This window comes from Amborella trichopoda, chromosome 4, assembly GCF_054954075.1.
Source record: "Amborella trichopoda isolate Santa Cruz 75 chromosome 4, AtrichopodaSantaCruz75HAP2 v2.0, whole genome shotgun sequence".
NCBI lineage: Eukaryota > Viridiplantae > Streptophyta > Magnoliopsida > Amborellales > Amborellaceae > Amborella > Amborella trichopoda.
The window spans coordinates 53956787-53984432 of record NC_142339.1 but is presented as its reverse complement, the minus strand read 5'-3'; the positions used below and the strand labels follow the sequence as shown (position 1 = coordinate 53984432).

Here is a 27646-nt window from a genome sequence, read left to right as displayed (position 1 = left end):
ATGTTTTTTTCTTATTTGATGATCAGACATCCACATGCAACCTCATCATAGAGGAATACATTAAAGCACCACACAACACCAACACACCCAAACACCCACCTAGCCCAACCTTAAGAGCCAGCCCATAAACTTCTCTATAAATTTAGGCAACTAACAAAGCTCAGTCCAAATTCTAGGTTAAACCAGTAAAAGGCAAGATCAAATCTGAATTATGGCCCTCAGGCAGTTTCAGTTTTGGGTTGAATCAGCTGCTCACTGGTTGGTCTGGAATGAATAATCCAAACTATTTGTTTCTAGTATCAACTAGTCGAAGCCCAGTTCAGTTTTAAGGCTAAAAAATAGCTTTTTGGTCTTCTCTTTTTTATTAACTGTCCAGGTTGACCCACCCAGCCAGTTTTAGACCAGTTTTGGTGAGGATAACCAGACTAAGAAAGTTCAGATATGTGTTTATTTGACAACCATGGCAAAAATGTGGCATAAATACCACCAATTTCGGAAAAATGATATGTATGCTCCCCAAAGAACTTTCGGCAACCACAAATGTAGTCACATCAAGTCAGTCCATTGACTTTTTTAAAAGTTGAAATAACAACCTGCCAAAGTTCTGTAAGCTCTTAGAGCTCTTAGACCGTACCTCAATAATGGAAATTGATAGAGCCAACTAGAGATTACTAAATCAGAATATCTTTAAATTACCAATTGACTAGCTATCCAGAAACTATGTAAATGTCCCAACTTTTGGAACCAAGGGTTCAAATCTCCAATGAATTGCCCCACTTTCGTCTCTTTTTATGGCCTTTTTCTTTTCTTTTTTTCTCATGACTATTTAAATGAACATGGCACCATTTCAAGCCAGTGTTCAGTTAACTTCATAACAAAAAAAAACATTTCAAGCCAGTGTTCACAAACTCATCTGAGCCGACACGGACTGGGGGTGAGCGGCTGCCAAGCCTAGAGTTCCCTATAAGGTAATCAGGCGAGTACTGTACAAACTTCCCGAGTACTGTTCAAACTGAGGTGAGTCAGCCCTAGATTTTACAATACCTGGGTAAGATCTCGCTCGAGACTGTACAAGTCACAAAAAAAGAAGAAAAAGAAGCCCCCCCCCAGTTCTTATTTTCTTCGATTTTGACTAGAAGGGTGTGCGCTCTGAGCCCAATTTGATCCTACAGCTAGATATTCTCCTGACATATCTATAAGATACATTAAATTTGAAAAAAAAAATCAGATTTGATAGATTGTTTATATCAATAATTTCAAGCCTTGCCTGATTTTGGAAATTGCGATTTCTTGGCAAACAACAGTGAATCATCAACGAAATTTATTCCCTACAACTATTTTTATATTCTTCATCTCACCATAAGCTTGATTTTCACAAAAACAAGTAAAATAAAGGGATTTAAGAGAGTTGAAATTCGAATATACTATCCATCCGAAAGTTCAAGAGCTCAGATCTCCTAGATTCGAACTCAAAATTTAAAACTGCTTTGGGGATTTGGATTTGGGTTGTTTGAGTAAGCTTTGACAAAGATCGGAGACATCATTCCACACCAAGTGTAAAGAATATTGATCAGCCTAAAAAATTAAGTTAAAGTTCATTTTCTCAAATTCAAATAATATATTTATTCTTTAAATTCATATACTATTCTTACTAAATCAATTATAATTGATTTATAAGTAATTTTGTATGTATATAACCACTACTTTTCTTTTTCTTTTCTTTCAAATTTTATGATCTTCCTATTTTTCTTATTTCCCCCTCTTTTTTAACGGACTGATTGAGGGCATGGCCCTTGATAGAGCAGAATGACGAAATAGGATTCATGCAGCCGACCCCAAATACATGGGATAAGACTCAAGATTCCTACAATTGTACTAAAACCAAAAGAGCTGAGCAAAATAATGGAGTATTCTTCAAGATTTCACCTGATCAATCAAATCGGGATTTGTAAGACCCCAACCTTTTTTCCTATATGCTTCACGAACCTCTTCACATGAGTTACAACATTCATCATCAGACTGCAAAGAAAATTTTAATTTAAAATCAGAAGTTACACAAAGAGAAGCTCATAACAATTACTAACAATTAGCTAAAACAGAGATTTTAAAGGAGCAGCACCTAAGTGTTCACATCAAATATAACACAGAAGAGAAAACAATTCCCCAACAAAGTATGAAAAAGCGGAACGGAGATCGGAATTTATATTATTAACAGACAAATCTTACACAAAATTCCAGAGTAACAATCAAAGGAGAAACATGAAGAAAGAAAGGAACTTGAGACATAATATCATCAATTGTTGATTATAGTGATATCATATCTTGATTTTCTCTTTGATTTTCATGCATATGTTTTATTTATTTCTCTGGAAATATGTACATCATCAACAGCCAAATATTACATACCAAACACACTAAATTCCAGAGAAACAAAAAAAGCTTCAAATTAGAAAAATCAGATGACAGCAAGTGAAGACAAACACAATCTCATGCAAACCAAATAAAAGCATAGGATTCAATCCTTATCCATTCAAAGAATATTTAAAAGTATAGAAAGAATTATAGGCAACAAAAAGATATACCACCATGTATATCATTCAATAGCCTTCTTAGACATATCATATTGGCTGAATTACATTAAACTCAACTCAAACTTGATCTCCAAGCGGACATTCAAAGAAAATGTATACAAGCATTTATTTCTAGGAAGGAAAAACACGAAATATCTTAGCTAATTCCATTTGGGAAGGGCAGTTTTACCTCAATGCTAACCAGAACCAAGTTTGGAAAATATTTGCTCATTAAGGCCCCATTTGGATGGTCCAACAATTCCATTAAAAAAAGGGGTTAAGTGCAACGGATTAGCATAAAACTAATCGTAGATTAGTAACAATACCATGTGCTTTCCGTCTTTGCTCCTAAATGGGTGGGAAACCAAACAGCCGTATTTGTTAATAAATAGTCTGCCGAAACAGGCCTAAGAGCAACTGATTAGCATAAAACTACATAACTATAGATGAGATCCCAGTTCTCATAGGGGAGGACGTTCCTAGGAAGAAATCCCACATGACAGACAATGTTAAAACATAGAGTCAGTACTGCATATACGATAAAGTTCGAAAGTGTTATGACCAGCGTTTAAAAAATCGCCGAGTCGAACCGGACTCGCCCGGTTCGACTCGGATTTCACGAAAATGGACCGGATCGTTTCAAGAATCGGGAATCGTCCGGTTCTAGAGAGAACCGGACGATTCCGCACAGCGACTCGCCGATTCACTGTGCGGAATCGGCGAGTCCGTGAAGAACACGGGTTGCACAGTGTTCTTCACGGATTCTTTCAAATTTGTCATTTTTTGATCATTTTTTTTGTTTTTTTTGGCATGTGATCTGATTTGCAGGCTGTAAACAGCTTTATTCAGCTTTTTCAAGAATTAAATGGTGGAAAAATTGGTTGTTTTTGGATCACAAAAATTTCGGGGTTTAGGGTTTCCGCCTTTTCTGAAATTTCATGCCAAATAGGGCATGAATCTTTCAAAATTTGTAGGTATTTTGATCTTAAAGCTGTGAATCAAAACCTTTTGTTACTAATTTGTGATAATCGTTGAGAAAAACAGAGCTTTTTGGAGATTGAAGGCTTCGGTTCACAAAAACAGGTAAGAACTTTGGGTTTTTTTTTTTTTCCGCCATTTGATTTATTTCACGGCATATTTTGAACAAAATGAGTTCAATAATTAGGGTTTTCAATCTTTATTGTGTCTAGTATGATTTAAAATTTTCAATTTTACGTAATCTAGTCAATTACAGCAAGAAATTTGATATGAACAGTGAGATGTCTGCGGAACCAAATTCCGCTGTTTTTTTTTTTTTTTTCCGCCTTTTGATTTTGTTTTCATGATATATTAGAAATAATGTGTTAGAAATTTAGGTTTTTGATTCCTTATATTGTTGTTTATCAGAAAATATACTCACTTGGATGTAATTTATTCACTTAGAGGTGAATTTTACAGTTAAAATCGCTTATGTAAAACGAACTCTGTGAAGAACAATTTTTTTTTTTTTTTTTTGTAGCCCATAATAGAATTTTTTGTAATCCATGATCGAAATGTTTGTTTTTTTTTCTTGTAATCCATGATCGAATTTTATTTTTTATTTTTTATTTTTGTAACCCATGATAGAATTTTTTGTAATCCATGATCGAATGTTTTGTAATCCATGATCGAAATATTTGTTTTTTTTTGTAATCCATGATCGAATTTTTTGTTTTTTGTTTTTTATGTAACCCATGATAGAGTTTTTTGTAATCTATGATTGAATTTTTTGTTATCCATGATGTAAATGTTTTTTTCTTTTTTTGTAATCCACGATTGAATTTTTTGTTTTTTGTTTTTTTTTGTAATCCATGATCGAATTTTATGTAATCCATGATAGAATTTTTTGTAATCCATGATAGAATTTTCTGTAATCCATGATCGACTTTTTTGTAATCCATGATCGAAATGTTCGTTTTTTTTACTTGTAATCCATGATCGAATTTTTTGTTTTTTTTTTTTTTTTGTAACCCATGATTGAATTTTTTGTAATCCATGATCGAATTGTTTTTTTCTGTTCTTGTAATCCACGATCGAATTTTATGTTTTTTTATGTTTTTTTTTTTTTTTGTAATCCATGATCGAATTTTATGTAATCCATGATCGAATTTTTTGTAATCCATGATCGAATTTTTTGTAATCCATGATCGAATTTTTTGTAATCCATGATCGAATTTTTTGTAATCCATGATCAAATTTTTTGTAATCCATGATCGATTTTTTAGAAAATTTATGATTTTTTTTTTTTAATCCATGATCGAACTTTTTGAAAATTTGTTAATTTTTTTTTTTAATCCATGATCGAATTTTTTGAAAATTTGCTGTACTTTTTTTTTTTTATTTCTTTTTATCCATGATTGAATTTTTTGAAAAATGATGATTTTTCGAAAAGATGTGAAAATCGTGATAAAGTTTTGATTATCATGATGTATTAAACATTTAAACCCAATTTTTAATTTTTATTGTTTGAGTTTGCTGTAAATTCTTTTTTTTTTTTTCCATGATCGAATTTTTTGAAAAATGATGATTTTCCGAAAAGATGTGAAAATCGTGACAAGGTTTTAATTATCATGAGGTATTAAACCATATTTTAAATTTTTATTGTTAAAGTTTTTGTTGAAAAAATTGTATGTTGATGGATTATTTATGCAAAAAAATGCATGTTATTATATTTTCAATACAAAACTGTATTTTTTTTATCTGTTGTTCATGGATTTTTTAGTTGGAATGACTGATGTTAGCCGGCTCTTTGAAGAATTGTTTTTATTATTAATATTTTAATGCAAAAAATGTATGTTCTTGATAATTGAGTTGTAGCCATGTTTGGAGCTTGCATTTTGTATTATTCTAAATGTTTGTAATTGATATGTACGAAAATATTATTGTCCTTTTGCAATAACAAATAACAACGAATATGACTACATGAACTACCGCAACATATTATCACTACATATGGTAATTATTTTTCTTTTTGAACTGTCAGGTTAATTTAAACTTTTTACATCTTAAAACAGTTGAATCATGTCAAGATCTACAGAAGACCGTGCATGGCAACATGGGGTCAGACTTGATCCCAACAAGAAAGACAAAATTATTTGTAATTACTGTCAAAGAGTGATAAGTAGTGGGGTACATAGGTTCAAACAACACTTGGCAGGGGTTAAGGGAGAAGTTTCTGCATGCACTAGTGTCCCTAGTAATGTAAAAAAACAGATGGTGGCAATTCTTAATGCTAGCAAAGGTAAAAAAATTGCCAAACATAAGATGAATGAGGAGATAGCTAGTTTATATACACCATCAAGCAGGAATGATACAGAAGAGCAATATAATTATGACCTAGAAGAGCAATATAATAATGAGCTGGATATGGCCACAAGATTGAGTTTACATGAACAATATCAGAGGGAATGTGGGTTTAGAATGCCTGGTGGGTCTAGCTCAGACATGCATGGTGGGCCTAGCTCCGATATGCATGGTGGGCCTAGTTCAGATATGCATGGCGGGTCCAGCTCGAGCATGTATGGCGGGCCCAGCTCAAATATGTATGGAGGGGTTGGTGGCAATATGTATCAAGGAGAATCAGTTGTTGAAGAAATTGTTTCTAAGTTACCTAGGAGTGCCAGTATTGCAGGTCATGGTCGTAAAGACCCATTTCTCTCAAAGCCTAAGTCACAACAGATGACCCTAAAAGGCATGGTTAAAGGTACAAGAAACATGTTAGGGAGATATGTTGGTAAATGGTTTTACGATAAAGGGATTCCCTTTGATGCAGCCAATAGCCCATATTTTCCACCTATGGTTAGTGCAATCCAGAGAGCCGGGCCCGGGGTAAAACCCCCGACGACATATGAGCTCAGTGGGCCAATATTAGATGAAGAGGTAGAGGAAGTTAAAAAGTGGATTGAAGAATATAAACAGAGTTGGCCAAGGACAGGAATTACTCTCATGAGTGATAGTTGGTTGAATAAAGTTAGCAAAAAGGAGTTTTTAAACTTCTTGACCTATTCCCCAAAAGGTACAGCTTTTTTGTCTAGCAAAGACATATCAGGGACGAAGAAGGATGCAAACTTCTACGTACGACTATATGATCAGATAGTGGAAGAGGTGGGAGATAAGCATGTAGTCCAGTTTATTACGGACAATGCGCGTGCATGTGTTTCTGCGGGCAGCAAGTTGATGGATAAGAGGAAGCATCTAGTATGGACCTCGTGTGCTGCACACAGCATCGATCTTATGTTAGAGGAAATCGGTGAGATCAAAATTGTGAAGGAGACTCTTGATGAAGCAAGGTTGGTGTCGAGATTTATATACAACCACTCTAAAATATTATTTCTGTTTAGAGAACACTCTAAGAAAAAAGAGATAATCAGGCCTGCCATAACCCGCTTTGCGACCGATTACTTAACTGTGGACTCCATTCGACAATCTGAAGGTGCATTAAAGAGATTGTTTACTTGTGAAGAGTGGTTAAATGACCGCCTCTCGAAGTCCAGTACCGGTATAAAAGTGGACAACATAATCTCAAATAGGTTGTTCTGGTCTCGATGTTCCAGTGTTGTAAAGGCCACTGCCCCTTTGGTCACGGTGTTAAGAATGGTAGATGCTGATAAGAAAGCTACCATGGGTATCCTTTATGAAGGTATTGAGAGGGCGAAATCAACTATTGGGGAGAAGTGTAATTTTGCTAGCAAAGTGATCGAGATTATAGAAAAGAGGTGGAACACCAAATTCGGACGTTCAATTCATTATGCTGGTAAATATATATTTATATCATTACAATGTTTCAGTTTAAATCATTTTTTTATGAAATTGTAAATGACATTTTTCTACCTATATATTTTTTAGGTTACTACTTCAACCCAAAATTTTTCTATTTGACACCTGAACAACCCCACAAGATTATGGAAGGGGTCAGATACATTATTGCAAGGTTGGAGAGAAGCCATCGAAACCAAGAAGCAGCAATACAAGAGGTATTATTTAATGTTTGGGTAAGAACTTCATTGAGTTGTTATATTTGTGAGGAATAATGCACTAAAACGTAATATATTTGTTTTAGCTTGCTATGTATAGGGATGCTATAGGATCCTTCGGAACTAGACTTGCCAGAAATTCTCGAACTATGATGGATCCAGGTTATCCCCTCGCTAATATTTTGTTTATTCATATATTTAATCTTATGAATTGTTCTTGCCCTTACAATGCTTTTTACATTTTAATCCAGCTGAATGGTGGGAGATATATGGTACTGATGCACCTCACCTAAAGAGGATAGCAATCAAGGTGCTCTCCCAGACATGTTCTGCTACTGGCTGTGAGCGCAACTGGAGTACGTTCCAATGGTTACACACTACTAGGAAGAATCGACTCGCTTCTGAGAAGCTTCATAAACTAGTCTACGTTCATTATAATTTAAACCTTAAAGAGCGACAAATAAGAAGGAAGCTTGAAGACTATGGGCCGATAGACTTAGACACAATATTTGTCACAGACACAGCAGATCGATGGGTAGTAGAAGAGGAGGAGCCAGTGTTGCACAAGAGAGCGTTCATTGAGGCTATCGGTGATGAAGATATTGAAGAAAGTGATGAGCGGCATGAAAGAGGAAGCAGCCAGCCAATGTATCTATAATATGTCGGTGATATTGCACCTAATGAGGGAGAGTGGGAAGGGGGTCTAAGAGAAAATGAGAGAGATGATGATTCTGAAGCCACCCTATCCCAGCCATATTATTCACATATCGAGTCCCAACAGCAACAGTGTAGGGATGAGCACGACAGTGCAGGTGAGCATGAAGGATGGACAAGCTTCGGGGATTTTGGATTGGGAACACAACAAAACACGAACACTCAGGGATTTGAGAATAGTCAGACGCCCGCTAATATCGATGATTCGTTTTTAGATCGAATCAATGAATTGTCAAACGAATTCAATCAATGGCACCAGCGTGACCAAGAAGAACAACAACGTCGTCTATCATTTTATTTTTAGATCGTATGTTACTAATTTTATGCTTTATTGTAGTCCATGTATGTTGATATACTTATTCCATGATAATTCTATGTTTATCCTTTTGTGTGATGTAAATTAAATGTTGAATGGCGGTTCATGCAGGGGAAGAACATATCAATATTCGCATATTCATTCAAAAACATGAAAATTCTTAATGGAGTACCCTCATTTTTTATTGAATTCCTAAAAAACAATATTTATAATGAATTTCAATAATTTTTTCGGATTTTTTTGAAGCTTTATTCTGACCCATTCACCCGATTCCGATCCGGATCGCCGATTCACCGATCCGGATCGGTTTTTGGAAAGCCCGATCCGGGTCACCTATCCGGTTTTTAAACCATTGGTTATGACCATGTTTTTTAGCACACAATATAAAGAACTACCAATCACATAGACCTTTCTTCAAAAAATAAAGAACTACCAATCAATAAAGATTCATCATAGAACAGGTAAACATTCCACAGATGCACCTAAACAAGACCTGAATAAGACACCCGTCAAACATTATTATAACAAAGAAGAAAGAGACTCTCCTGAAATCTAGCATGCAGCTAATCACCTGGTGTTACTTTTAACACCTTGCCACCAGCTTAGACAAGCTGCCCAACTGGGGCTCTCTTCACCGGAATACAACTTGTCAGTCTTTAGATCTAAAACATTCATGCAAATAAAGGACAAGAAGCTGCAAGGCCAAGTAATGAGATAGTGGGAAGGGACTTCTCTCAAGATACATGGTGACAGTCTTTTTCCTAGTAGCTAGCTCTCCAATGGAGGACCTAGGTCGCAGCTACAAAAGAGGGAAGCTCTGAGCCTTGCTTCTTTGAATGCCACACACGACTCAGGAGCATTGATACCTTTATAAATGAGCTACAGGACCTCTAAGCTACCTATGTAGGGCCTATAATCGAGGAACTCATATAGCAGCAGCTACATGCAATACTTTTTTTTTCTTTTCTTGGATCCATAAGCATAGGAGACATGCTCCACCAAATATATCTTCCTAATTAGATTTGAAACACTAACAAATATAGTATTCCATGTAGACAAGATAATGTGTTTGCCCATTGTATACCATATTCAAAGTTCGAAGTTACACCATGTCAAGGTTTTTAAAAACAGCAATCCAGATTGGAGTTGTCCGATCCGAATTGCCAATTGGTGGGACCTGTCTAGTTCTCACCAAATATCGGGAACCGGCCAGTTCCTACAGCGAACCACCTTCAGGTTGAGAATTTAGGTTTCATAGTTCCCGCATTCAGGACCAATTCTATTGTCAACCTATACAAAGAACTTAATAATGGGAAGTGCTCCAATTTGCTCAAACCTAACTTAAGATAACCTAACAAGTAATCCATGATGCGGAAGATGCCTACTCATTAGCTTCTGTAAGCGTATGCATATATGACAAGGACATCCCCAAAAGGCTAGTCAACTAAAAAAATAACTTCTAACATCAACTATCTCTAGGATCCCACAGAAGCCTTACAACCCACCTAATCACACTGAAGGAGCACCTCTGACAATCAGTGGGCCAAAAAGGACAGCACTAAGGAGCGGTTTGGTCTCTGCCGAGTGATGTGCTTTCTAGAAAAAAGGTCTAGTGCAGTGCATCAGTGACAGTTGCCAGATAGCTTAGACTATCCTTCACAATTGATTTGCTCTATAGAAATTAATTCCACTATAACTCCTGTAAAAACTGGTACGGAATCATTCTGGGGCCAATTGTACCATCCTGTTCTTCAGAGATGGTATGATACAGCAGGACCCAAAAAAACACAATTACAATTTATTATGAGAAACCTACCACTACTAATGTAATGCATTCCTGAGCATTTTTGTCAGATAAAAAACATATTTCAGTTCCGAGAATAAATTAAAGATCAAAACAAATAGGTAACCAGTAAAAATAGAATCATTAAGAAATCAAACACAGCAAGCAATTGGACATGCTCTGGTGAAAACCGGAGAAAAATCACATAAGCCAACTATTTCATTCTAAGCTCATAAGGCATAGTAAGCATAATACCGTGTAGGAGAACATACCCCTTCAGCACCATAACAAGAACCACAGTATGTTTCATTTTGTTCAAGCCTTCCACCATGCCTCTGTAAAGGCTTCTCAATCTGCACATACATAGACGACACAATCAACCAGTGCAATGTAAATAGAACCAAAGAAAAAAAGTAATATAAGAAGTGAGTTTATTTTCCAGTTGTAACAACAAGCAAACCTGCTCATAAAAGGAATCCTATAAACAGTACTTATGTACACAGTAATAACATATATGAGGCCATGTTAGTCTTTTCTCTTCTGTAATTATTCTGAATTCTGATCAAGCAGAACAATGGTATTCCTATTCCCAATACTTTTTTCCCCATACAGATAAGCCATGTGCTTCAATGAAAATCTGTTTATTTCTTTTCAATACAGGGGAAAAAGCCTTTTCTGTCGAGATACATTTCAAAGCTTCACCTGATTTCCTAATGTGACCCTTGCAACATTTCTCGAAATATATGTAAAGTACTTTCTCTCATTACCTCTTCAACGGGAAACTATAGATAAGCCAGAGATGTACAGTTGTCCCCAATTCTCCTTAAAAATACCGACTTCCCTCTCATTTCATCATATAGTTCATCTAGGTGACCAAGTGTTTACAATAAATGGCCACTCAAGTACAAGGATGATCACAGCAAATTCATAATAGTTGGCTAGTCACAGCCCTCCAATTGGATGCCTTAAGCTCATGTTTCACATTTTGGGAGAGGAAATCCACATGCAGCTAGTCTCTAGGATTGGGGAAGGGCATAGCCTGAGAAGAGGTCAAAGACAAAGTTTTGAGCTTTCTCATGTCAGAAGGTCGTTTCATGCTACACGGAAAAAATCCCTCACGCTGAAGGTTGCATATGACTTCACATTACAAGGCTTCCATTGGGATGTTAAGATGCATTACAAGAGGATTGTAAAGTTTGTATTGATATATTTAGAACGGTTCACAATTCACAGATGGTTAAAGTTAATTAAGATTGTATTTAAGTGGTTAAAGTTAATATAGCACAGATCAAAGCACAGATCAAGACCATAAAGGCTGATTAAGATCCCAAAAAGTATGCCAATTTGGGGCTATCATACGAAGTTCAGAAACTCAACTCGGCCAAGGATTTGGCCCTTGGCCAAGCCGAGTGATTTGGCCGATTCCCAGTGTACTCAACCGAGTCTTACACAACCCCAAAAAAGGCCAAAAAAAAAGTATAAAAAAAAAAAAAAAGTTAAAAATAAGAAAGTACATAAAAGAGGAAAGAACATAAAAAGAGGTAGTTGAAATCATCAGAGGTCTAAAAAGATGGAAAAACTCTATAAAAGATGGTTATTTTGAATTAGATCTTGAACATTCTGAAAAATTTAAAAAAATGGGAAAATATGGAAGTTCCCAAATCACCTTAAAAACTATCATATCATCCAAAAACTAATTGTAAATAATATGGTGGTGTTTTCCTATTTTTTCTACTTTTTTTTTATTATATTTTTTCCTCCTTAATAAGGGTAGGACAAGTTGCTATAAAATACGCCCCAACTCGGCCTCGCCCAAGTAACTATCCCAAGTCCTAGTCGGAACGCTGGTTTGATAAGTGACTCAATGGAGATATTACTTGTCGATGTTTAAAATATGGGCGTCTCACTCACTGCCCAGGTGGTTGAGGACCCTAAGCGTATAGCCTAGTCCTAGAGGGGCACCTAAGGCACCCAATACAAAAGGCACCCGCCTTTTGGGCTGAGGCACTGACTAGTTGCCTGGTTGGCACATGGTCCTGCCTCTTCCCAAAACATAGGAGCCTTGATGCCCCTGTCCACGGACGAAAATTGGGTCTCTGGCAATGGTAGTTTAGGTCATTTTCTCCTCTTAAAAGGGCGTAAGAGGGCTTTGGGGGGTATTCTAAACACCTCCCAACCTGGCTTCCACCCCCCACCCCCATCCAAAAAAAAAATCCACCCAAAAATAAAAAAGATCTTTGCTTGGATTCTAGAGAGAGAAAATCCTTTATGGGCAAAAAAAAAACCTCCACCAAATAATAATAATAATAATATTTTCCTGGACTCTGGAAAAGAAAATAAATAAAAAACAAGTTTTTTGATATTCTTTTGAAGATTGAAATTTTTTTCAGACCTTCCAATTTTGCAGAAAAGTATGAAAGCCGATTGTTTGTGAAACTTGAAGTGGTGGCAAAAATGGCGTTACGGCAACCAAAGCTCAACAACATTTATTAACTTTCCCAAAAATCAGCACATTTCAATCTTGGGTTTAGGGTTTGGTGATATTTTTAAACATTGGGTTTTCACTTGTTTGTTTTCAATTTTGATTTTTGTTTTGGTGTATTTTTTTTCTTGAAGTTTGGTTTTTGGATTTGTTGTCCCTTATCAAGATTGGGTTTGGGTTTGATTTAATTGATATTTATTAAGATTTTATAACTCTTTTTTAATTTATTACCTGTTTTCAACATATATTGATGATTTTTTCTTAATATTTGGTTCAACGTAAGTATTTTTTTCAATATTTGGATGATTGGGTTTTTGTTTTGTGATTTTCTACTTCTGCTTTTGTTGAAGGAAAAGTACACAATGAGACCATTTACCATTGGCACAAGGAAGTCATAATTAATCTTGAACATTGAATATGAAATTGGCTGACTTCATTTATTCCATTGACCAAGCTCAAAGTTCAAAAGAAATTCTCTCGAATTTTGTGACACACCCAAGCTATCAGATCTCATATCAAATGGTTACAAGTAATTGTGACCTCCTTGTATCAAAGGTATATGGTCTCAATTGTATACAATCCCTTTTGTATATTGTTAAATATTTTCTAGGTTGGGTTACTTTATTCGATACTTGAGTTTGATTTGTTGCATCCTAGGTTAAACACTTGAGTCTTGCAAATTAAATAAATACTTGAGTTTGCATCAATACTTGAGTTTTGTAAATTATTTACTACTACTTAATACCTGGTTTGGTTTTAGACAATTTTACCAATATTTCAGTTATTATGTTTTTGTGTGGTGATCTACTCTAGTTTTCAGTTTGTAAAGTACTAAATACTGTTTTAGGTTCCGTTACATTATTCAATACTTGATTTTGGTTTCCTGACCACATTTTCCAGGATTGGGGTTACTTTATTCAATACTTTAGTTCGCCTTGTTGTATCCAATACTTCCAGTATATTCATTCAAGATTAGGTTTTTTGGCCGTTCTGTGCATTTTTCATGTTGGGATGGTTGTTTGTTGAGTAGGTGACAATGTTGTCTTCTGGGATCAAATAGGTAAGTTGGCTTGGGTTGCAAATATGCAATGTTACCCAACCAAAATGACAAGAATAAGGTGAAATGCTAATTTGTAGTGGGATTATGCCAGCATAAATGGACTCAAGAAAGATATGATAGGCTAAAGAGGGGAATGTAGCCTGATGAAAAGAGTAGATGTTGGCCAATTTAAGATCGGCCAAAAGGAAGAAAGATGACAAGAAGAAAAAAAAAATGATGATATTGTATGATCACTTGATGTTTATGAAGTAGTAGAAGAAGAAGATATATTTGCTGAGAAAGGGGAGCCTGTGGGCTTTAGTACCAGGCATTGGGGGTTTGGGTTGAAGAGGGCTCGAGCAAAAAGGGCTATAGGTTCCAATTTTACTTCCGACGCTGCGGTTTGAGAAAAGGGGCAGACTACTATATAGACCTTCTTTAATGAAGATAGGGGCGGTCGGGTGGGTGTGTGAGTACATAGCCCGAAGAATATATCGAGCAAGCAATTCCCCCAATGTCACCAGCTTGAAGAGCTTCCAAACAATATTGGAAGCAGTGGGCCAGTTTGGGCCATGGCTGAAGGCACCTACACTTTATGAGCTCATGGAGTCCTTACTAAATAAAGATGTGAGGTTCACAAATGAATACATGAATCCCACAAGAATGTATGGAGGAAGTAGCGTAACAATAATGACAGACACATGGACTGATAGGAGGATGAAAAGTATTATGTAATTTGGGGTGAATTGTCCAATGAAGACAATGTTTTCGAGGTCAATTGATGCATCTAAGCGCATACATGATGCACATTTTATTCTTAGCTTAGTAGATTAACGTACACAGAAGTTGGGTGAACAAAATGTGATACAAATAGCGACTGATATGGCTGCAGTCAATATAGCGGCTGCTAATGTAGTGGTGGTGAAAATTCACCATTTTTTGAACACTGCACGGTGTACTGCATTGAACTCATGCTTCAGGCAGTAAGCAAGTTGAAGGGGGTGGATACAATGAAGAAAGACAGTCATCACATTGTTTATTATATACAACCACAGCCAGGTCTTCGCCACGATGAAGTTCACATAAACAATGTAGTGAGGTCAAGGGTGAAAAGATTTGCTATTTTGTATTTGTCGTTGCAGTCTATACTGGCCCAGTGTAGACACCCCATTTTCGAGTATAAGCACCCAGAAAGACGAGTATAAGAGCATATTTCTCACTGAAAAGAACGGACCCAAAGCAAGTGGCCCAAGCATGCAAAGGGGAAGAGAGGAGCTGAGATTGTTTTTCAACCTCGGTTTTGAAATGCGGTTGTTTACCCCCTCCAAGTTTTCAACCCAACGGTGAAGGATTCCGCATGGGGAATGGTGAGAAGGAACTACCAGTGGGTCATATTTACAATGCAATAGAGGCTGCCAAGGAAGACATCACGAAGTGCTTTGGCCATGATGAAAGAAAATACCCATTTTGAATATTGTGGAAGATAAATAGAATAGCCAGCTGCAGAGGTCCTCGTGTGCAGCATAGTTTTATACCAACCCTGCGTATTTCTAAAGTGATTATGAGATTGAATCTATGGGTTGGATCATGGACGCATTCAAATTGAGCAACATATGAGACTCAAACTTGAAGCCAGACATCCAAGACCAACTGTCATTTGAGTTGGATAAGTATAGATTCTCAACGAAGTCACTTCGCATGCATATAGCAATAAGCACATGACAAGATCTATCCATGTAAGTACAAAACTTACTTTTTTTGTAGTAAATCTATCCTATTTTTTGAACTTTTTAAAAAGATAAAAGTACAAATCACCATAGTGCAATCTAAACTAAGAATACTTACATACTCTGTGTGTTCTTAATAAAGTGTAGCTCCATGGTGGCCACACAGAGAGAAAGTGTCAAGCATTTGGAAAAGATGGACATACGCATTTTGAGTTTGACTTGCAGCACATCTAGTTGCGAGTGCAACCTTAGCACATTTGAGGCAAATTTATTAACTATCTCATTGTCCATTTGCCCTAGTCTCCTATTACTCAAAACTTCCAAAGTCCTATGATCATTTGCCTGTTTAGGGCAGCTCCAAGCCCTATATTTTTTTAAGAGCTAATCACGCACTCATGTATTGGCCAACAGAAACAAGCTTGAGCAAAAGAGACTGAACAATCTTGTTACATTCAGCATAAAATGAGGCTGAATGAGAGCCATCAAGAGGGCCATCAAATTGATGGTGTTGACCCCATTTTGTAATATGGATGACTTTGGTGAATTTCGTAACACACATGGATGACTTTGGTGAATTTTGTAACACACATGGATGATTTTGGTGAATGGTTAGTCAGTGCTAGAGATGATCCGATTTTCCCTAATGAGAGTTCGAGTTGAAGCCAAGTTTGCGTGGCTGCTGGAATCCCATTGCGCCCTGTGTGGGCTACAAGATATTAATCTAAAAAGAAGACGATTAGGAGAGTGACGAAGGAGGATGAGGATGAATAGGCTGACTCAAAGGAGACCAAGGAAGAAGAGCAATATGTGGAAGAGGATGGCTTTGATAATGATGACTTGGCATCATCATTAAATTTAGATGCAGCTGGTGGTGGTCGTGGAGATGGAGATGGTGGTATTCCTGGTGCTAAGGGTGGAGGAGTTGATGATGAAACTCACTTTGAAATTTGGATTAATGGAAGTCTTGAGTTTTGACTTTTGTGACTTTATTTCTGGTATATAGTGGTTGGTGCGGATTGTGAAATATGGGCTGAGTATGGCATATTGGCATGTAATGACATATTGTTTATGTCACTATTTAATGATCAATAAAAAGTCAATGTTGGGCAAGTTTCAACATTCTAAAGTTTCCATAATTCAATTTCAAGTTTCAAACGCATGTCTGCATGAGTTTGAAAATGGTACAACACAATAACACAAAAAACATCTCAAAATAGGTTTTTTTTTTTTTAATACTTGATACACAATTTGGTATCTAAACCCAAACCCAACAGCATATTTATGGCCCCAACTCCCCCTCCTCTCTGTTTAGGCAGCGTGAACACTAGCCGCTTGCCTAGGCAGTGGAATCCGAATTTTTGAACTGTTGCTTGTTTTGACTTTCGGCTACAAGGCAAGCCTTAATATTGTATTGTAGTACATCTATTGCAAAGAAACACAACATAACATGCTGCATGATGGTTCAAGAAGTAGAAACACAATGACTCGAGCATAACAACTCCCTTGCAGTGTTCGCAAAATCGAACCGGAACAGTTAACCGGACATGGGCCTGGAAGCGGTTTAACCGGCCTAACCGGTAAGCCGGCCGATTCAACCGCTCTAACCGGGCAAGTCCTGAGCAATAAAAAAAGTGTTGAAAAAAAATAAAAAAAAATACAAAAAAATCTTCTAAAATATGAAACGATAGAAAGAAGGATTAAAACAAAACAAATTCAAATGAAGTTGAAAATTAATGAAAAAAATGGATTTTAACCTATTTTATATTTTTCAAGGGCTATTTTTAAAATTTTCTAAAAAAGATGGGAAAATGTAACATTGAGTATTAATAACCAAAATTTTTAATCTTTACCATGATATAAAGAATATTTAAAAATGCATTACAAATCAAATTCCTTATTTTTGAGAATTTATATACAATTTTTTTAATTTTTAATTTTTTAAATACCGGTTGATCACCCTAATCGCCCAAAACCGGAACCGGCCGGTTCCGATCTAAGCAGGCGGTTAACGGTTAGATAGGGGGATTTTGCAAACCATGCTCCCTTGTAATAGGTAATAAAATAAGTAGCTTAAAATATACAACAATCACTGGCTAAAACCACGCCCACTAGACTTGGGACTAGGTAGAGTCATCTCAAATCAGGTGCTGGCTGAGTTTTAAGTACTCAGATGTCTTTAGCCAATCCTAATTCTTAAATTTTTATTCAAACAAATGTTAATGACTCAACTTTGGTCAGAACCAGACGGAGTACTATTTGAACTTCTGAAAATGAAGAAAGTATGGATCACCGTGGCACACTCTAAACCAAAGACTTTAACAAAATGTTAGATAGCTCCTCCAGGATACACAAAAGGTAGCCAAGTACCGACCTTCGGTGCACCAATTCCATCTGCCCTAGCCTCAATTACATTACCATGAGCATCGATCCTCTTCTTTATTATATCATGTTTCTGCAAAGAAAAGGCACAGAACACAAATTAACAAGTAGAAGACAAACTAACCTATCCAACATAAAATGCAAAACTCTCATTTTATCTGCTTGTACATGGTAGTCACAATGTCCACAACTCAAATAACCATGTAGTGTAGAATTAATGAATTTTACAAAAATAAACTCAAATAACCATGTCATGTCCATCAACTCAAATAATCAGCCATCCTTTTGATTTATAATTCTATTTACCACATCAAGGTGCTGCTCTCCACTGATGTCCATAGCATCGAGACTGAGAATCGAACATGGAAGTGCAGGGAAAGTAACATCAAACTGTAAAAAAAAAAAAAAGGACCCAATCATCAAATCAATAAAAATGATACTGAAATCCAGAACGAAAGTTTACACCAAAGAACAAATCGACAAATAATGGAATGCCAGACGATGAATATACCTATGGCAGCCCAAAAGTTGTCATAAAAGCAACAATAGGAAATAAGTCCCAAATGTTCAACATCAACCAAATGCAGCAAAAGGCAAACTTTTGAACTAAAAGATTCCCAAGCAGTTTTATGACAAAGTAGCCAAAGTAGTTACCAGCATAAGAATGCATAATCAAAACTTCAATACAATGGATATTTGGAGGATTATGACAGAAATAAACTAGAAGATTACATTTCAGAAATATGTTAAATGGTCTTTCAACCATTCACAATATACGCAAACTTCTGAACTTAGAATTAAAAAAAGAGTAAAACAAGCAAGAAATTGAGAAAAAAGGGAAAGAGGAAATTTCTAAATGCTAAAAGAATAACAAAGAATAATAAAAAATAGCTCCTGGATCCTTCCAATATTATCTGACATCTATAACTGAGCTAGAGATCTTAAGCAATTCTGAACAAATCAATGGTCACATATTTCTTATCAAACTAGACAAAGCTAGCCAAGTATACTGAAACCGTATATTCAACAAGACAGTAAGGTACTACAAGGAGGGAAAACAAGATATTACATTGATACGAAGAGTTTCACCTCTTGAAGTATCTACCATCAGCTTAGTTTCTGTAGCTGCATGAAGATACAATCCTGCAACAATAAAGAAAACAACATAAGAGAATGAGGATAACTAGTGTTTGGATAACATTTTAGGCGACAAGAAAATAAAAGTTACAAGGAAATCCAACACTTCGAAGACTCCATATGAAGTGGATTAATGATATACATGAATAGTTGATTGAATGTAAAATAAACCATAGATAACATAAATGTTTGGAACACATAGGGACAAAATCAGTCCATCACATTGATCGTAACAGGAAAGACTCAGAGGACAAGCAAATCTCAAGGAGCAAAATCACCAAACATTAAAATAGAAATTATCAGTTAGTAAGATGGATCAAAAGAATGCTCCTTGGATAAATAAAGTATTCCAAAACTCCAGAAAGAGCATTCTATTTCTTCTTTCCTTTTTTATGGATAAGTCCTCATATATTCAATATGCAAAGCATTGCCTTCAATAGATAGACAATATGTACGAAAAGGAGAATAGTCCAGCCTTAAAATAATAACTAGACATCAATGGTGACATGATTGACTCAATCAAAATGCCAACAAGGAACCACAAACCTAGTATAAAGGCCATGAAACAAACTAGCCTATGCACAAGAAAGTATCCAAAACCCATTGCAAAAGGCAAAGACCCTTATGAAGAAAAACACTTCCCAGCTTCTGAAAGTTTTTTAGTGTAATACTGCTGCATCTTACAAAGGAAGCTAGAACAAAGCAGAGGCCTTCCAATACCTTGACGTAGCTCTTAGCGCTAAAGAGCTCGCAAATAAAGGATCTTCACTTTTCTAAGGACCTCAGGATGCATTCATCATATGCAAGGGCATCCCATATTACCAAAAAAAAAGAAAGAAAAGTCAATATATATGTCGTTCCTAATATGCTTTAAGATAGTAGACCACAAACAGAAAGTTTTCAAAATCTAAAATCCTGACCAACTGCATTCAAAGAACTACAAGAGATCCAAAATTTCATATAAAGCACATAAGTGGACCAGCTCGGGCCTTGAATACTTGTATCAGTGTTCCAAAAAGCGGCCTGCCTCCACGGAGGCCTGGGCGCATCGCCCAAGTCTAGGCGGGCAAACTAGGTGGACTGTCCCTAACCTAGGCGGGCGCCCAACGCCTAGCCCTGCTGGATTATCCTTGTTGAAGGGCATTTTTGGTTTTTTTTTTTTTTTTTTTTTAAGATAAGGGGTTTAGATTCATATCCAACTTAAAACCCATTTGAACCATTTTAGAGAGATAAAAACCTCAAAAATCTTAGTATTTTTGAGGTTTTCATAGGATCGAAGGGTTTCTCAAAGTTACAAGAAATCGATCTAAACATCACCCATTGAATTAGATTTAGTTTTGGAGATTTTTTTAGGGCTATTAGAGGGTTTTTTATAATATTTTGAAATTGGAAAACTTCTCAAAGGTGGAAGTTTGATGTTTAAATTCATATCCAACCTAAAACCCATTTGAACCATTTTAGAGAGAGAAAAACCTCAAAAATCTTAGCATTTTTGAGGTTTTCATAGGATCGAAGGGTTTCTCAAAGTGACAAGAAATCGATCCAAACATCACCCATTGAATTAGATTTAGTTTTGGAGATTTTTTAGGGCTATTAGAGGGTTTTTTAGAATAGTTTGAAAATGGAAAACTTCTCAAAGGTGGAAGTTTGAAGTTCGATGTCATGCTGTCTTGGATTATATTTTCCAATTTTTACTGTGTGTATGAACTATGGAGTACATGGAGTTTGGATTATGGAATGGACTATGGTAGTATGGTACTAATACTCTAATGTCTAATGGTTTGAAGTTTGAACTTTGATTTTTGAATTTGAAATGTATGCAATTATGGTTAGTAAGTTGTAAATGGACTATATATTATGTATTATGTGTTATATGTCTCAATATGTATTTTCGAATTTTTTACACAAAATCTGACCCTAAAACAGTTAGTTAGATATCCCATGGTTTTTATTCTACTGGGCCGCCCAAGTTCTAGGCGGCCACCTAGGCGTTGGGTGGCCTGGACCCCCGGCAGCCTAGGCACCGCCGTTGTTTTTTGGTACACTGACTTATATGTTGGCCTCTGTGTATTCAGCATTACCATGTATTTGTAGAGGAAGTTTCCTTAATTACCCCATGTGTTTAGAAACAAACTAGTAGCAGGTAACCATCAAAAAAGAACAAACAAAACAAATATGAATGTGTAGATGATTTCTTTCTTATGTAATGTGGCAGAGAGCTAGATACTAAAAAGCAATTGCAAACCAAAAAGCACATGTATGTCATAGTGCTCGAAGGCATGTCATTAGTAAAGAAGTGGACAAACAAATCGAGTCATTACAACCTAAAGAACATCATTGATTTAAGAGAATGAACAAAATAACATATAAAAATAAAGAGATATTGAGAGAATATACCCTCTCTCAGAGTTTACAAAAGAATCCACCCCAAAGTTGAGATATTAGGCTTCATCTCGAGCCTCACAAGGGAATCCATCCTAAACTAACTTTTCAAAAGTCCCAAAAAAAAAAAATTTCTCCTGTCCTTCTCTTTATAGTAGATCATATATTTATCAACAAAAAGAAAAAAAATAAAGGGAAAAGTTTTTTAAAGTTGCAACCTTGCAAGTAGAAGTAAGGTTGTAGTAATCTACACCATTCATATTATTTGGACGGTGTAGATTTGACACAATCTTAAAAGATGTGTCCCTTGTTTATATTGGCTTAGAAAATGTGTCAAGTCTACATTGTCCAACTAAAATGGACGGTGTAAAACGTCTCGACCTTACTTCTACAAGGTTTCCACCTTATATAAACTACACCCAAATTGCCCTTACAAAATACAATTCCAAATGACCTAAACACCTTAAAATCTCTACAACATCAAAATCAATCTAACTCTATTGTTTCCTAAAAAATAAATCCTAACCACATAAAAAAGTTAACGTTAAGTACATTCTCCAGGGTTAGGAATAGCTTGGGCTTGAGGTTAAGGAATTTGAAAATCTTCCTTCTCTGTCTTCTCTGCTTTGTGACAACCAAAAATTCTCCCATCAAACTCTCAATTGTTGAACATAATCCAACAAAATTTAGATATGCAAATTAAGCCATGTAATCTTAGGAAACCGGCAGCAATGCCAAATTTTCTTGCACTCTCCACCACTTGGACTACATGCCTTTGAACCAATTCAACTTAGGGAGCTTGTTGTGATGTTTGATTAATGTTTGGATTGGAGGATGAGTTTTTATCTTCCTCTTCATAGTATTCCATTAATATGCCAATTGCAGAGTAGTTCTAGTACCAATAATTGCTCTAAAAATGGATTCACAGATGTTTCCTATAGCATCCCGCTGTATGGAACCAAGGCTCTGATACCAAATGATTTGGGGAGAAGTGACAGACAAAATAATAGAAAACAAAACTAAAGAAAGATTGAGAGAATATGCCTCTCTTTGGGACTCCAAAGGAATCCACCCCAAAGTTGAGATCTTAATCTCCTAACAGACATGTGATAAACCAAGAATGCTATACTTGCAATGTTCTGCTCCTCTTCTTTCCATTCTATTGTATAGTAGGAACAATTACATTAGACACTTAAGTACATCAACTCTTGCAATATTATACAAGTAACAGATAACATGTCATAATAGTTAAATGATATTGATCCTGTAACTCCAAACCAACTTGTTCAAATCTATTCAAGTTCCTTTCATGGGCACCAGAAACAAAGACGGGATATAAGTGAAATGGGTTTTGTTGTGTTTAAGACAATACCGAAAAGAAGATATACAAAATCACTACTTATTTGTTATACAACTACTTGTCCTTGTCGATTTTCGTAATATACCTGAAATTATCACTAGAACAAGTGGGGCAAATCAGCAGCAACTTATTGTCATCAATAGCATAAAAGACACAAGAATTATTACTTAAACAGTGGGAGGAACCAACAGAGACCCATTGCCACCTATAACACAATAAAAATTCGCTAACTCATCCATATATTTAGGGGTCCACATAGTCATGGAAAGAGCATGGCCATAAGGATCATCCTATGAATGGGTTGGAGACTTGGGGGTTGACATGATATTAAGGTGACATCCATAAAAATGATGTGAAATATTCCTCAAATAATATAGATGGAAGTACGTTTTCCCACATTGGAATCACAACAAAGTAATCCCAATTTGGAAGTAGAAGTTGCGCCCAGTAATCATTTTTTTTTTTTGGGTAATTCAGTGGGGATGACAGGCTCCTACCCATTTTTTAATTAGTTAGTAGTTTTGAAGCTGTCAATGGGAATGGAAGCCACAACATGCAACTGAGTTTTGGGTAATTCAGTGGGGATGACAGGCCCCTACCCCTTTTTGAATTAGCCAGTAGTTTTCAAGCTGTTAATGGGAATGGAAGCCACAAAGTGCAACTGAGGTATGGGGTGTGCTACCACCATGGCATCAGCCCCTTTCCTCAGTAATCAGTTTTCAGATATTTGAAGCAGGTACCCAACTAAATATGGTAGGATCTTCCCCTAAAAAACTAGGTAAAAAATATAAGCAAATACGTAACCTGATTGCATTATGCAATCAAATGTGATCTCTACTGAAACGACCCAAAAATTCTTCCTATCCATCAATCAGATTCTAATCATAAGCTACTATATGACTCTCAGATTCTAGTTTTAATCTATTATGTGACTAATTATAAGTAAGAGGAATTTCAAAGAAAGGCCGAAGTAAAAAGAGGAGAATAGGAAAGCATTTATTAAACAAGAAATCATTATGATGCATCTGAACAAAAACTAAATTGAATTGTACTAAATCATGAATACGTTTCCTACTCTTCCACAAATTCCAAAAATCAACATAAAAGAGAAAACCCAAAAGCATGAATTGGAAATCATTCCCAAAAACAAAAGCTTATCCAACCTAACAATGTCATTCCATTATTCCTCTGGAAAATAAACAAACACAAAATATATAGAATTCTTAAACCCCAATCCACAAAAAACGCTCTGAACTCAATAAATCAATCTCAGCCGTTGCACCCAAAAAACCAGAATCCATAACCAAAGAGCAAAATCACTCACTGAGCTCAGAGAAGAAGAGCAAGAGCATAAAAATGGATGAGAATATCGTGATTAGGCCTCCTGATAAGGTCCGACTATAGAAATCTTCGTTGATCTTAGGGTAAGCATCGAGGTGCCGAAGCTTATTGAGGACGTCCATTGAGGAAACAACAAATTAGGGTTTTGAATCAGAAGAAGAAGGGTGGGAGGTTCAACATGTCCAATTCAATCCTAGGATTCCATAGGCTCGATATTCGGCCCTTCTCGTCTTGTTTCCTTCTCCTTTTGGACTCTGTTTCTGCAACCAACCCCCCTCTTTCTTTCTCTAACTTTCTAAATATAATTACCCTGCCGCCTCCCCTTTCTCTCTTTAGATCTCGAATATTATATTTGGCCACACCTCTCTCTCTCTCTCTCTCTATTTTCTCGCTCTTTCCTCTATCTAGTTTTTCATTCTCCCCTGTGTCTCTATCTCTCTCTCTCTCTATTTACTCGCTCTTTTCTCAGTCATGTTTATCTCCTCTCTCTCCTCTTTCTCTCTCCACATGGTCAGCGGACAAGCTTCAAGCAAGGCGTCACTTTGACGTCGATTGAACGAGAGAGGGAAATCCGGCTACTATTTTGCTTGTTAGATAAATTATCTTCCACTTTCGTTCCAATTGTGCTACAGTGACTCGCGTGAAGTTTTCCGTAGAGTAGGATTTGGTGATCCCGCAGGATTTTGGTGCGAGGCAGCATCGCGGGCGCTTATTTTTTACCATCTCTCTTCATCGCTGGCATTGATATAGCAAATAAAAGAAAAGAAAAAAAGAGTAGATTGTAAGCTAAATGCTCCAAAATGAATTACTGCATACTCCAGTTTAAGTCCTCTACATATTTATTTTGGACTCTCCATTCGAGGGACAATTAGGTGTAGTGTTTTGAAGCTCAAAACTGCTTTTTGCTTTCAAATTGATCCGAGTCAGAGATGTTCTTGAAAAAATTCAAGTCATGTTTTAAAACCTCCATTGGTGCCCCATAAATTCGTATTGGATTGCTCGATTGGAGATCCAGAAAGGGTCCAAATCGATCCGAATTGATTCTCCAAAAAAAATTAAAATAAATAACAATAAAATAAAAATAAAAATAAGGCTTTTGGGGTGGGATTTAAGGGGACCTCAGTGCACGTTGGATAAGCTTAAAAAAAGAGAAAAAAAAAACATGGATATATATATATATATATATATATAAATAAAAGAGTGGCCTTTTAAAACGAATTGGGTCGGGACTCCTACCATTCCAAATCGGTTCGGTCTGATTGATTCCCATCCAAATTGGCGAGTGGATAAAAATATGTCTGGTTTTAAAAACACCACATATAACTCTTCCCACGTTTAACGAGAAAATGTGGAGTATAGCCTGTACTTTTACGCACCCTGTCTTCGGATTTCATGTTCAAAAAAGATTGTGGCGCAGCCTTGGCTGCATGTGGCTTCACTTCAAAAATTCATATAGGTGATGTACTGAGAATCCAAAACTTTGCAAACACATCCCCTTTTCTTCCATGGCTATATTTCTCTAAAAATTAGATCTTGAAACCCTAAAATTGGTCAATCTTACTCGTTTCAAAATAGCCAAGGTCCATCGAATTTTCATAGCAAGGTCCGTCGAATTTTCACCATTTTAAGAGCTTCAAATTCACTTTTGTATGACTTAGATAGATTTCTACACCCATAGAAAATATGGGGGTCCCATTCTAGGGCAGTGTGAAACAAATGTCCTTCATGGCTATAATATTAGTTTCATTTAACTTAGTAAAAAAATATTTTAGGTTGAGTTATGAGGAAAAATGATGTTCATGTATGCAAATTAATTTTAATTTTTATAATTAGATTTTAGGCAATGTAAAAAAAATGTGGAGCTTGGATAATATTATAAAACTTGACAATGTAATAGAAATGATCAAAACTTAGAAGAAAATAAAACGTTAAGAAAAATATTAAAAAATAATAAATAATACTAAATTTAAAGTATATGATAATCTATATAATAAACTACAGACAATAGAAGGTCAAAATATATCTACAACTAGCAAAAATAAGAGAGATGAAGTATAAGGATCTAGACCACATTAGATGCATTAGATGAGAGGATCCTAGTGAAAGATGACGAGGTCAACGAAAGGTGGAGAATTTATTTTAAAAAATTGTTAAATGACGAACACTATCGGAACACAACATTAGGAGAAATCTTTGACATAAATGAGGGGGGATGTCACAGTTACATCTGCAGGATTAGATATCTAAAGTGAAAGAAGCTTGAAGAAAGGGTATCTTGATAGAGGTTTGGGAGTGCAATGAGACAAGCTGTTCAACAAAGTGTTGAGAACACAGAAAATACTAGATAAATAAAGAAAACAGATATTGTGGTACCTATTTATAAAAACAAAAGAGTCGTACAAAATTGCATGAACTACAAGGGATTAAACTTATAAGCAACACTATGAAGATGTGGGAGAGAGTGGTTGAGCAATGACTAAGATGTGAAAATAAGTGTATCAGAAAATCAGTTCTATTTTATACTAGGGACATCAACTATCGATGTCATTTTCCTACGTAGGCAACTGATTAAAAAACTTATGGTGAAAGAAAAAGATCTCCATATGGTCTTTATAGATTTAAAAAAAACATACGATAAGGGACCTAGAGATTTATTTTGGTGGGTGTTGGAAAAAAAAAGGAGTTGCCAGAGGCTATATTGATATAGTAAAAGATATATACGAGGGAGTGCTAACTAATGTGCCGACAACAAACGGAGAGACAATGAGTTCTCAGTGACAATGGGCCTATTGTGAGTGTTAGTGTTGAGCCCATATCTCTTTGTTTTGGTTATGGACGAGTTAGCCAGGCACCTGCAAGATGAGCTACTGTGGTTTATGTTGCTCACGGATGACATTATTTGAATGATGAGATTAGACGCAACGTCAATGTAAAGTTAAAATATTGGATGAATGCTCTAGAATCTATAGGTTTTAAAGTTAGCGGGACTAAGAAAAAATATATGGAATGTAAGTTTAATAATAATATGAGTAGAAACAAGGAAATAGTTAATATTTATGGTCAAGAAATATCTAAAAAAAATTGTTTTCGATATTTAGGATTGCTGATCTACGAGAATGGAGTGATTGAGAAAGATATTGCACATAAAATTAGAGTTGGGTGGGACGAAATGGAGATGTGCATTAGAAATTTTATGTGATTATCGCACTAAAGTTCTATAGGACGGCTATAAGATCAGGCACGCTTTATAGGACGAGATGTTGTGCAGTCAAGAAATAACATATCTATAAGATGAACATGAATGAAATGAGGATGTTCAGATGGATGAATGGAAAAACAAGAAATGATATAATTCAGAATGAATAAATACAATGGAATTTAAGTGTGGCTTCAATATACAATAAGATGAAGGAAAATAGGCTTAG

The 27646-nt window shown here is 35.9% G+C and overlaps 1 protein-coding gene across 1 annotated transcript in view; it reads right to left on the bottom strand.

Annotated features, from left to right (window-relative positions):
• The window catches only part of LOC18422483 (uncharacterized), a 30606-nt gene extending 6109 nt beyond the window's left edge, over positions 1–24497 (bottom strand). The window contains exons 1-6 of the mRNA XM_006826888.4: positions 24205–24497; positions 19071–19144; positions 18308–18391; positions 17994–18074; positions 10647–10727; positions 1927–2019 (exon numbers count right to left, since the gene is read on the bottom strand). Of these exons, the coding sequence (XP_006826951.1) occupies positions 1927–2019; positions 10647–10727; positions 17994–18074; positions 18308–18391; positions 19071–19144; positions 24205–24343 (552 nt within the window). The 5' untranslated portion in view covers positions 24344–24497. The remainder of the gene's footprint in view (positions 1–1926; positions 2020–10646; positions 10728–17993; positions 18075–18307; positions 18392–19070; positions 19145–24204) is intronic.
• Between the last annotated feature and the right edge of the window lie 3149 nt (positions 24498–27646).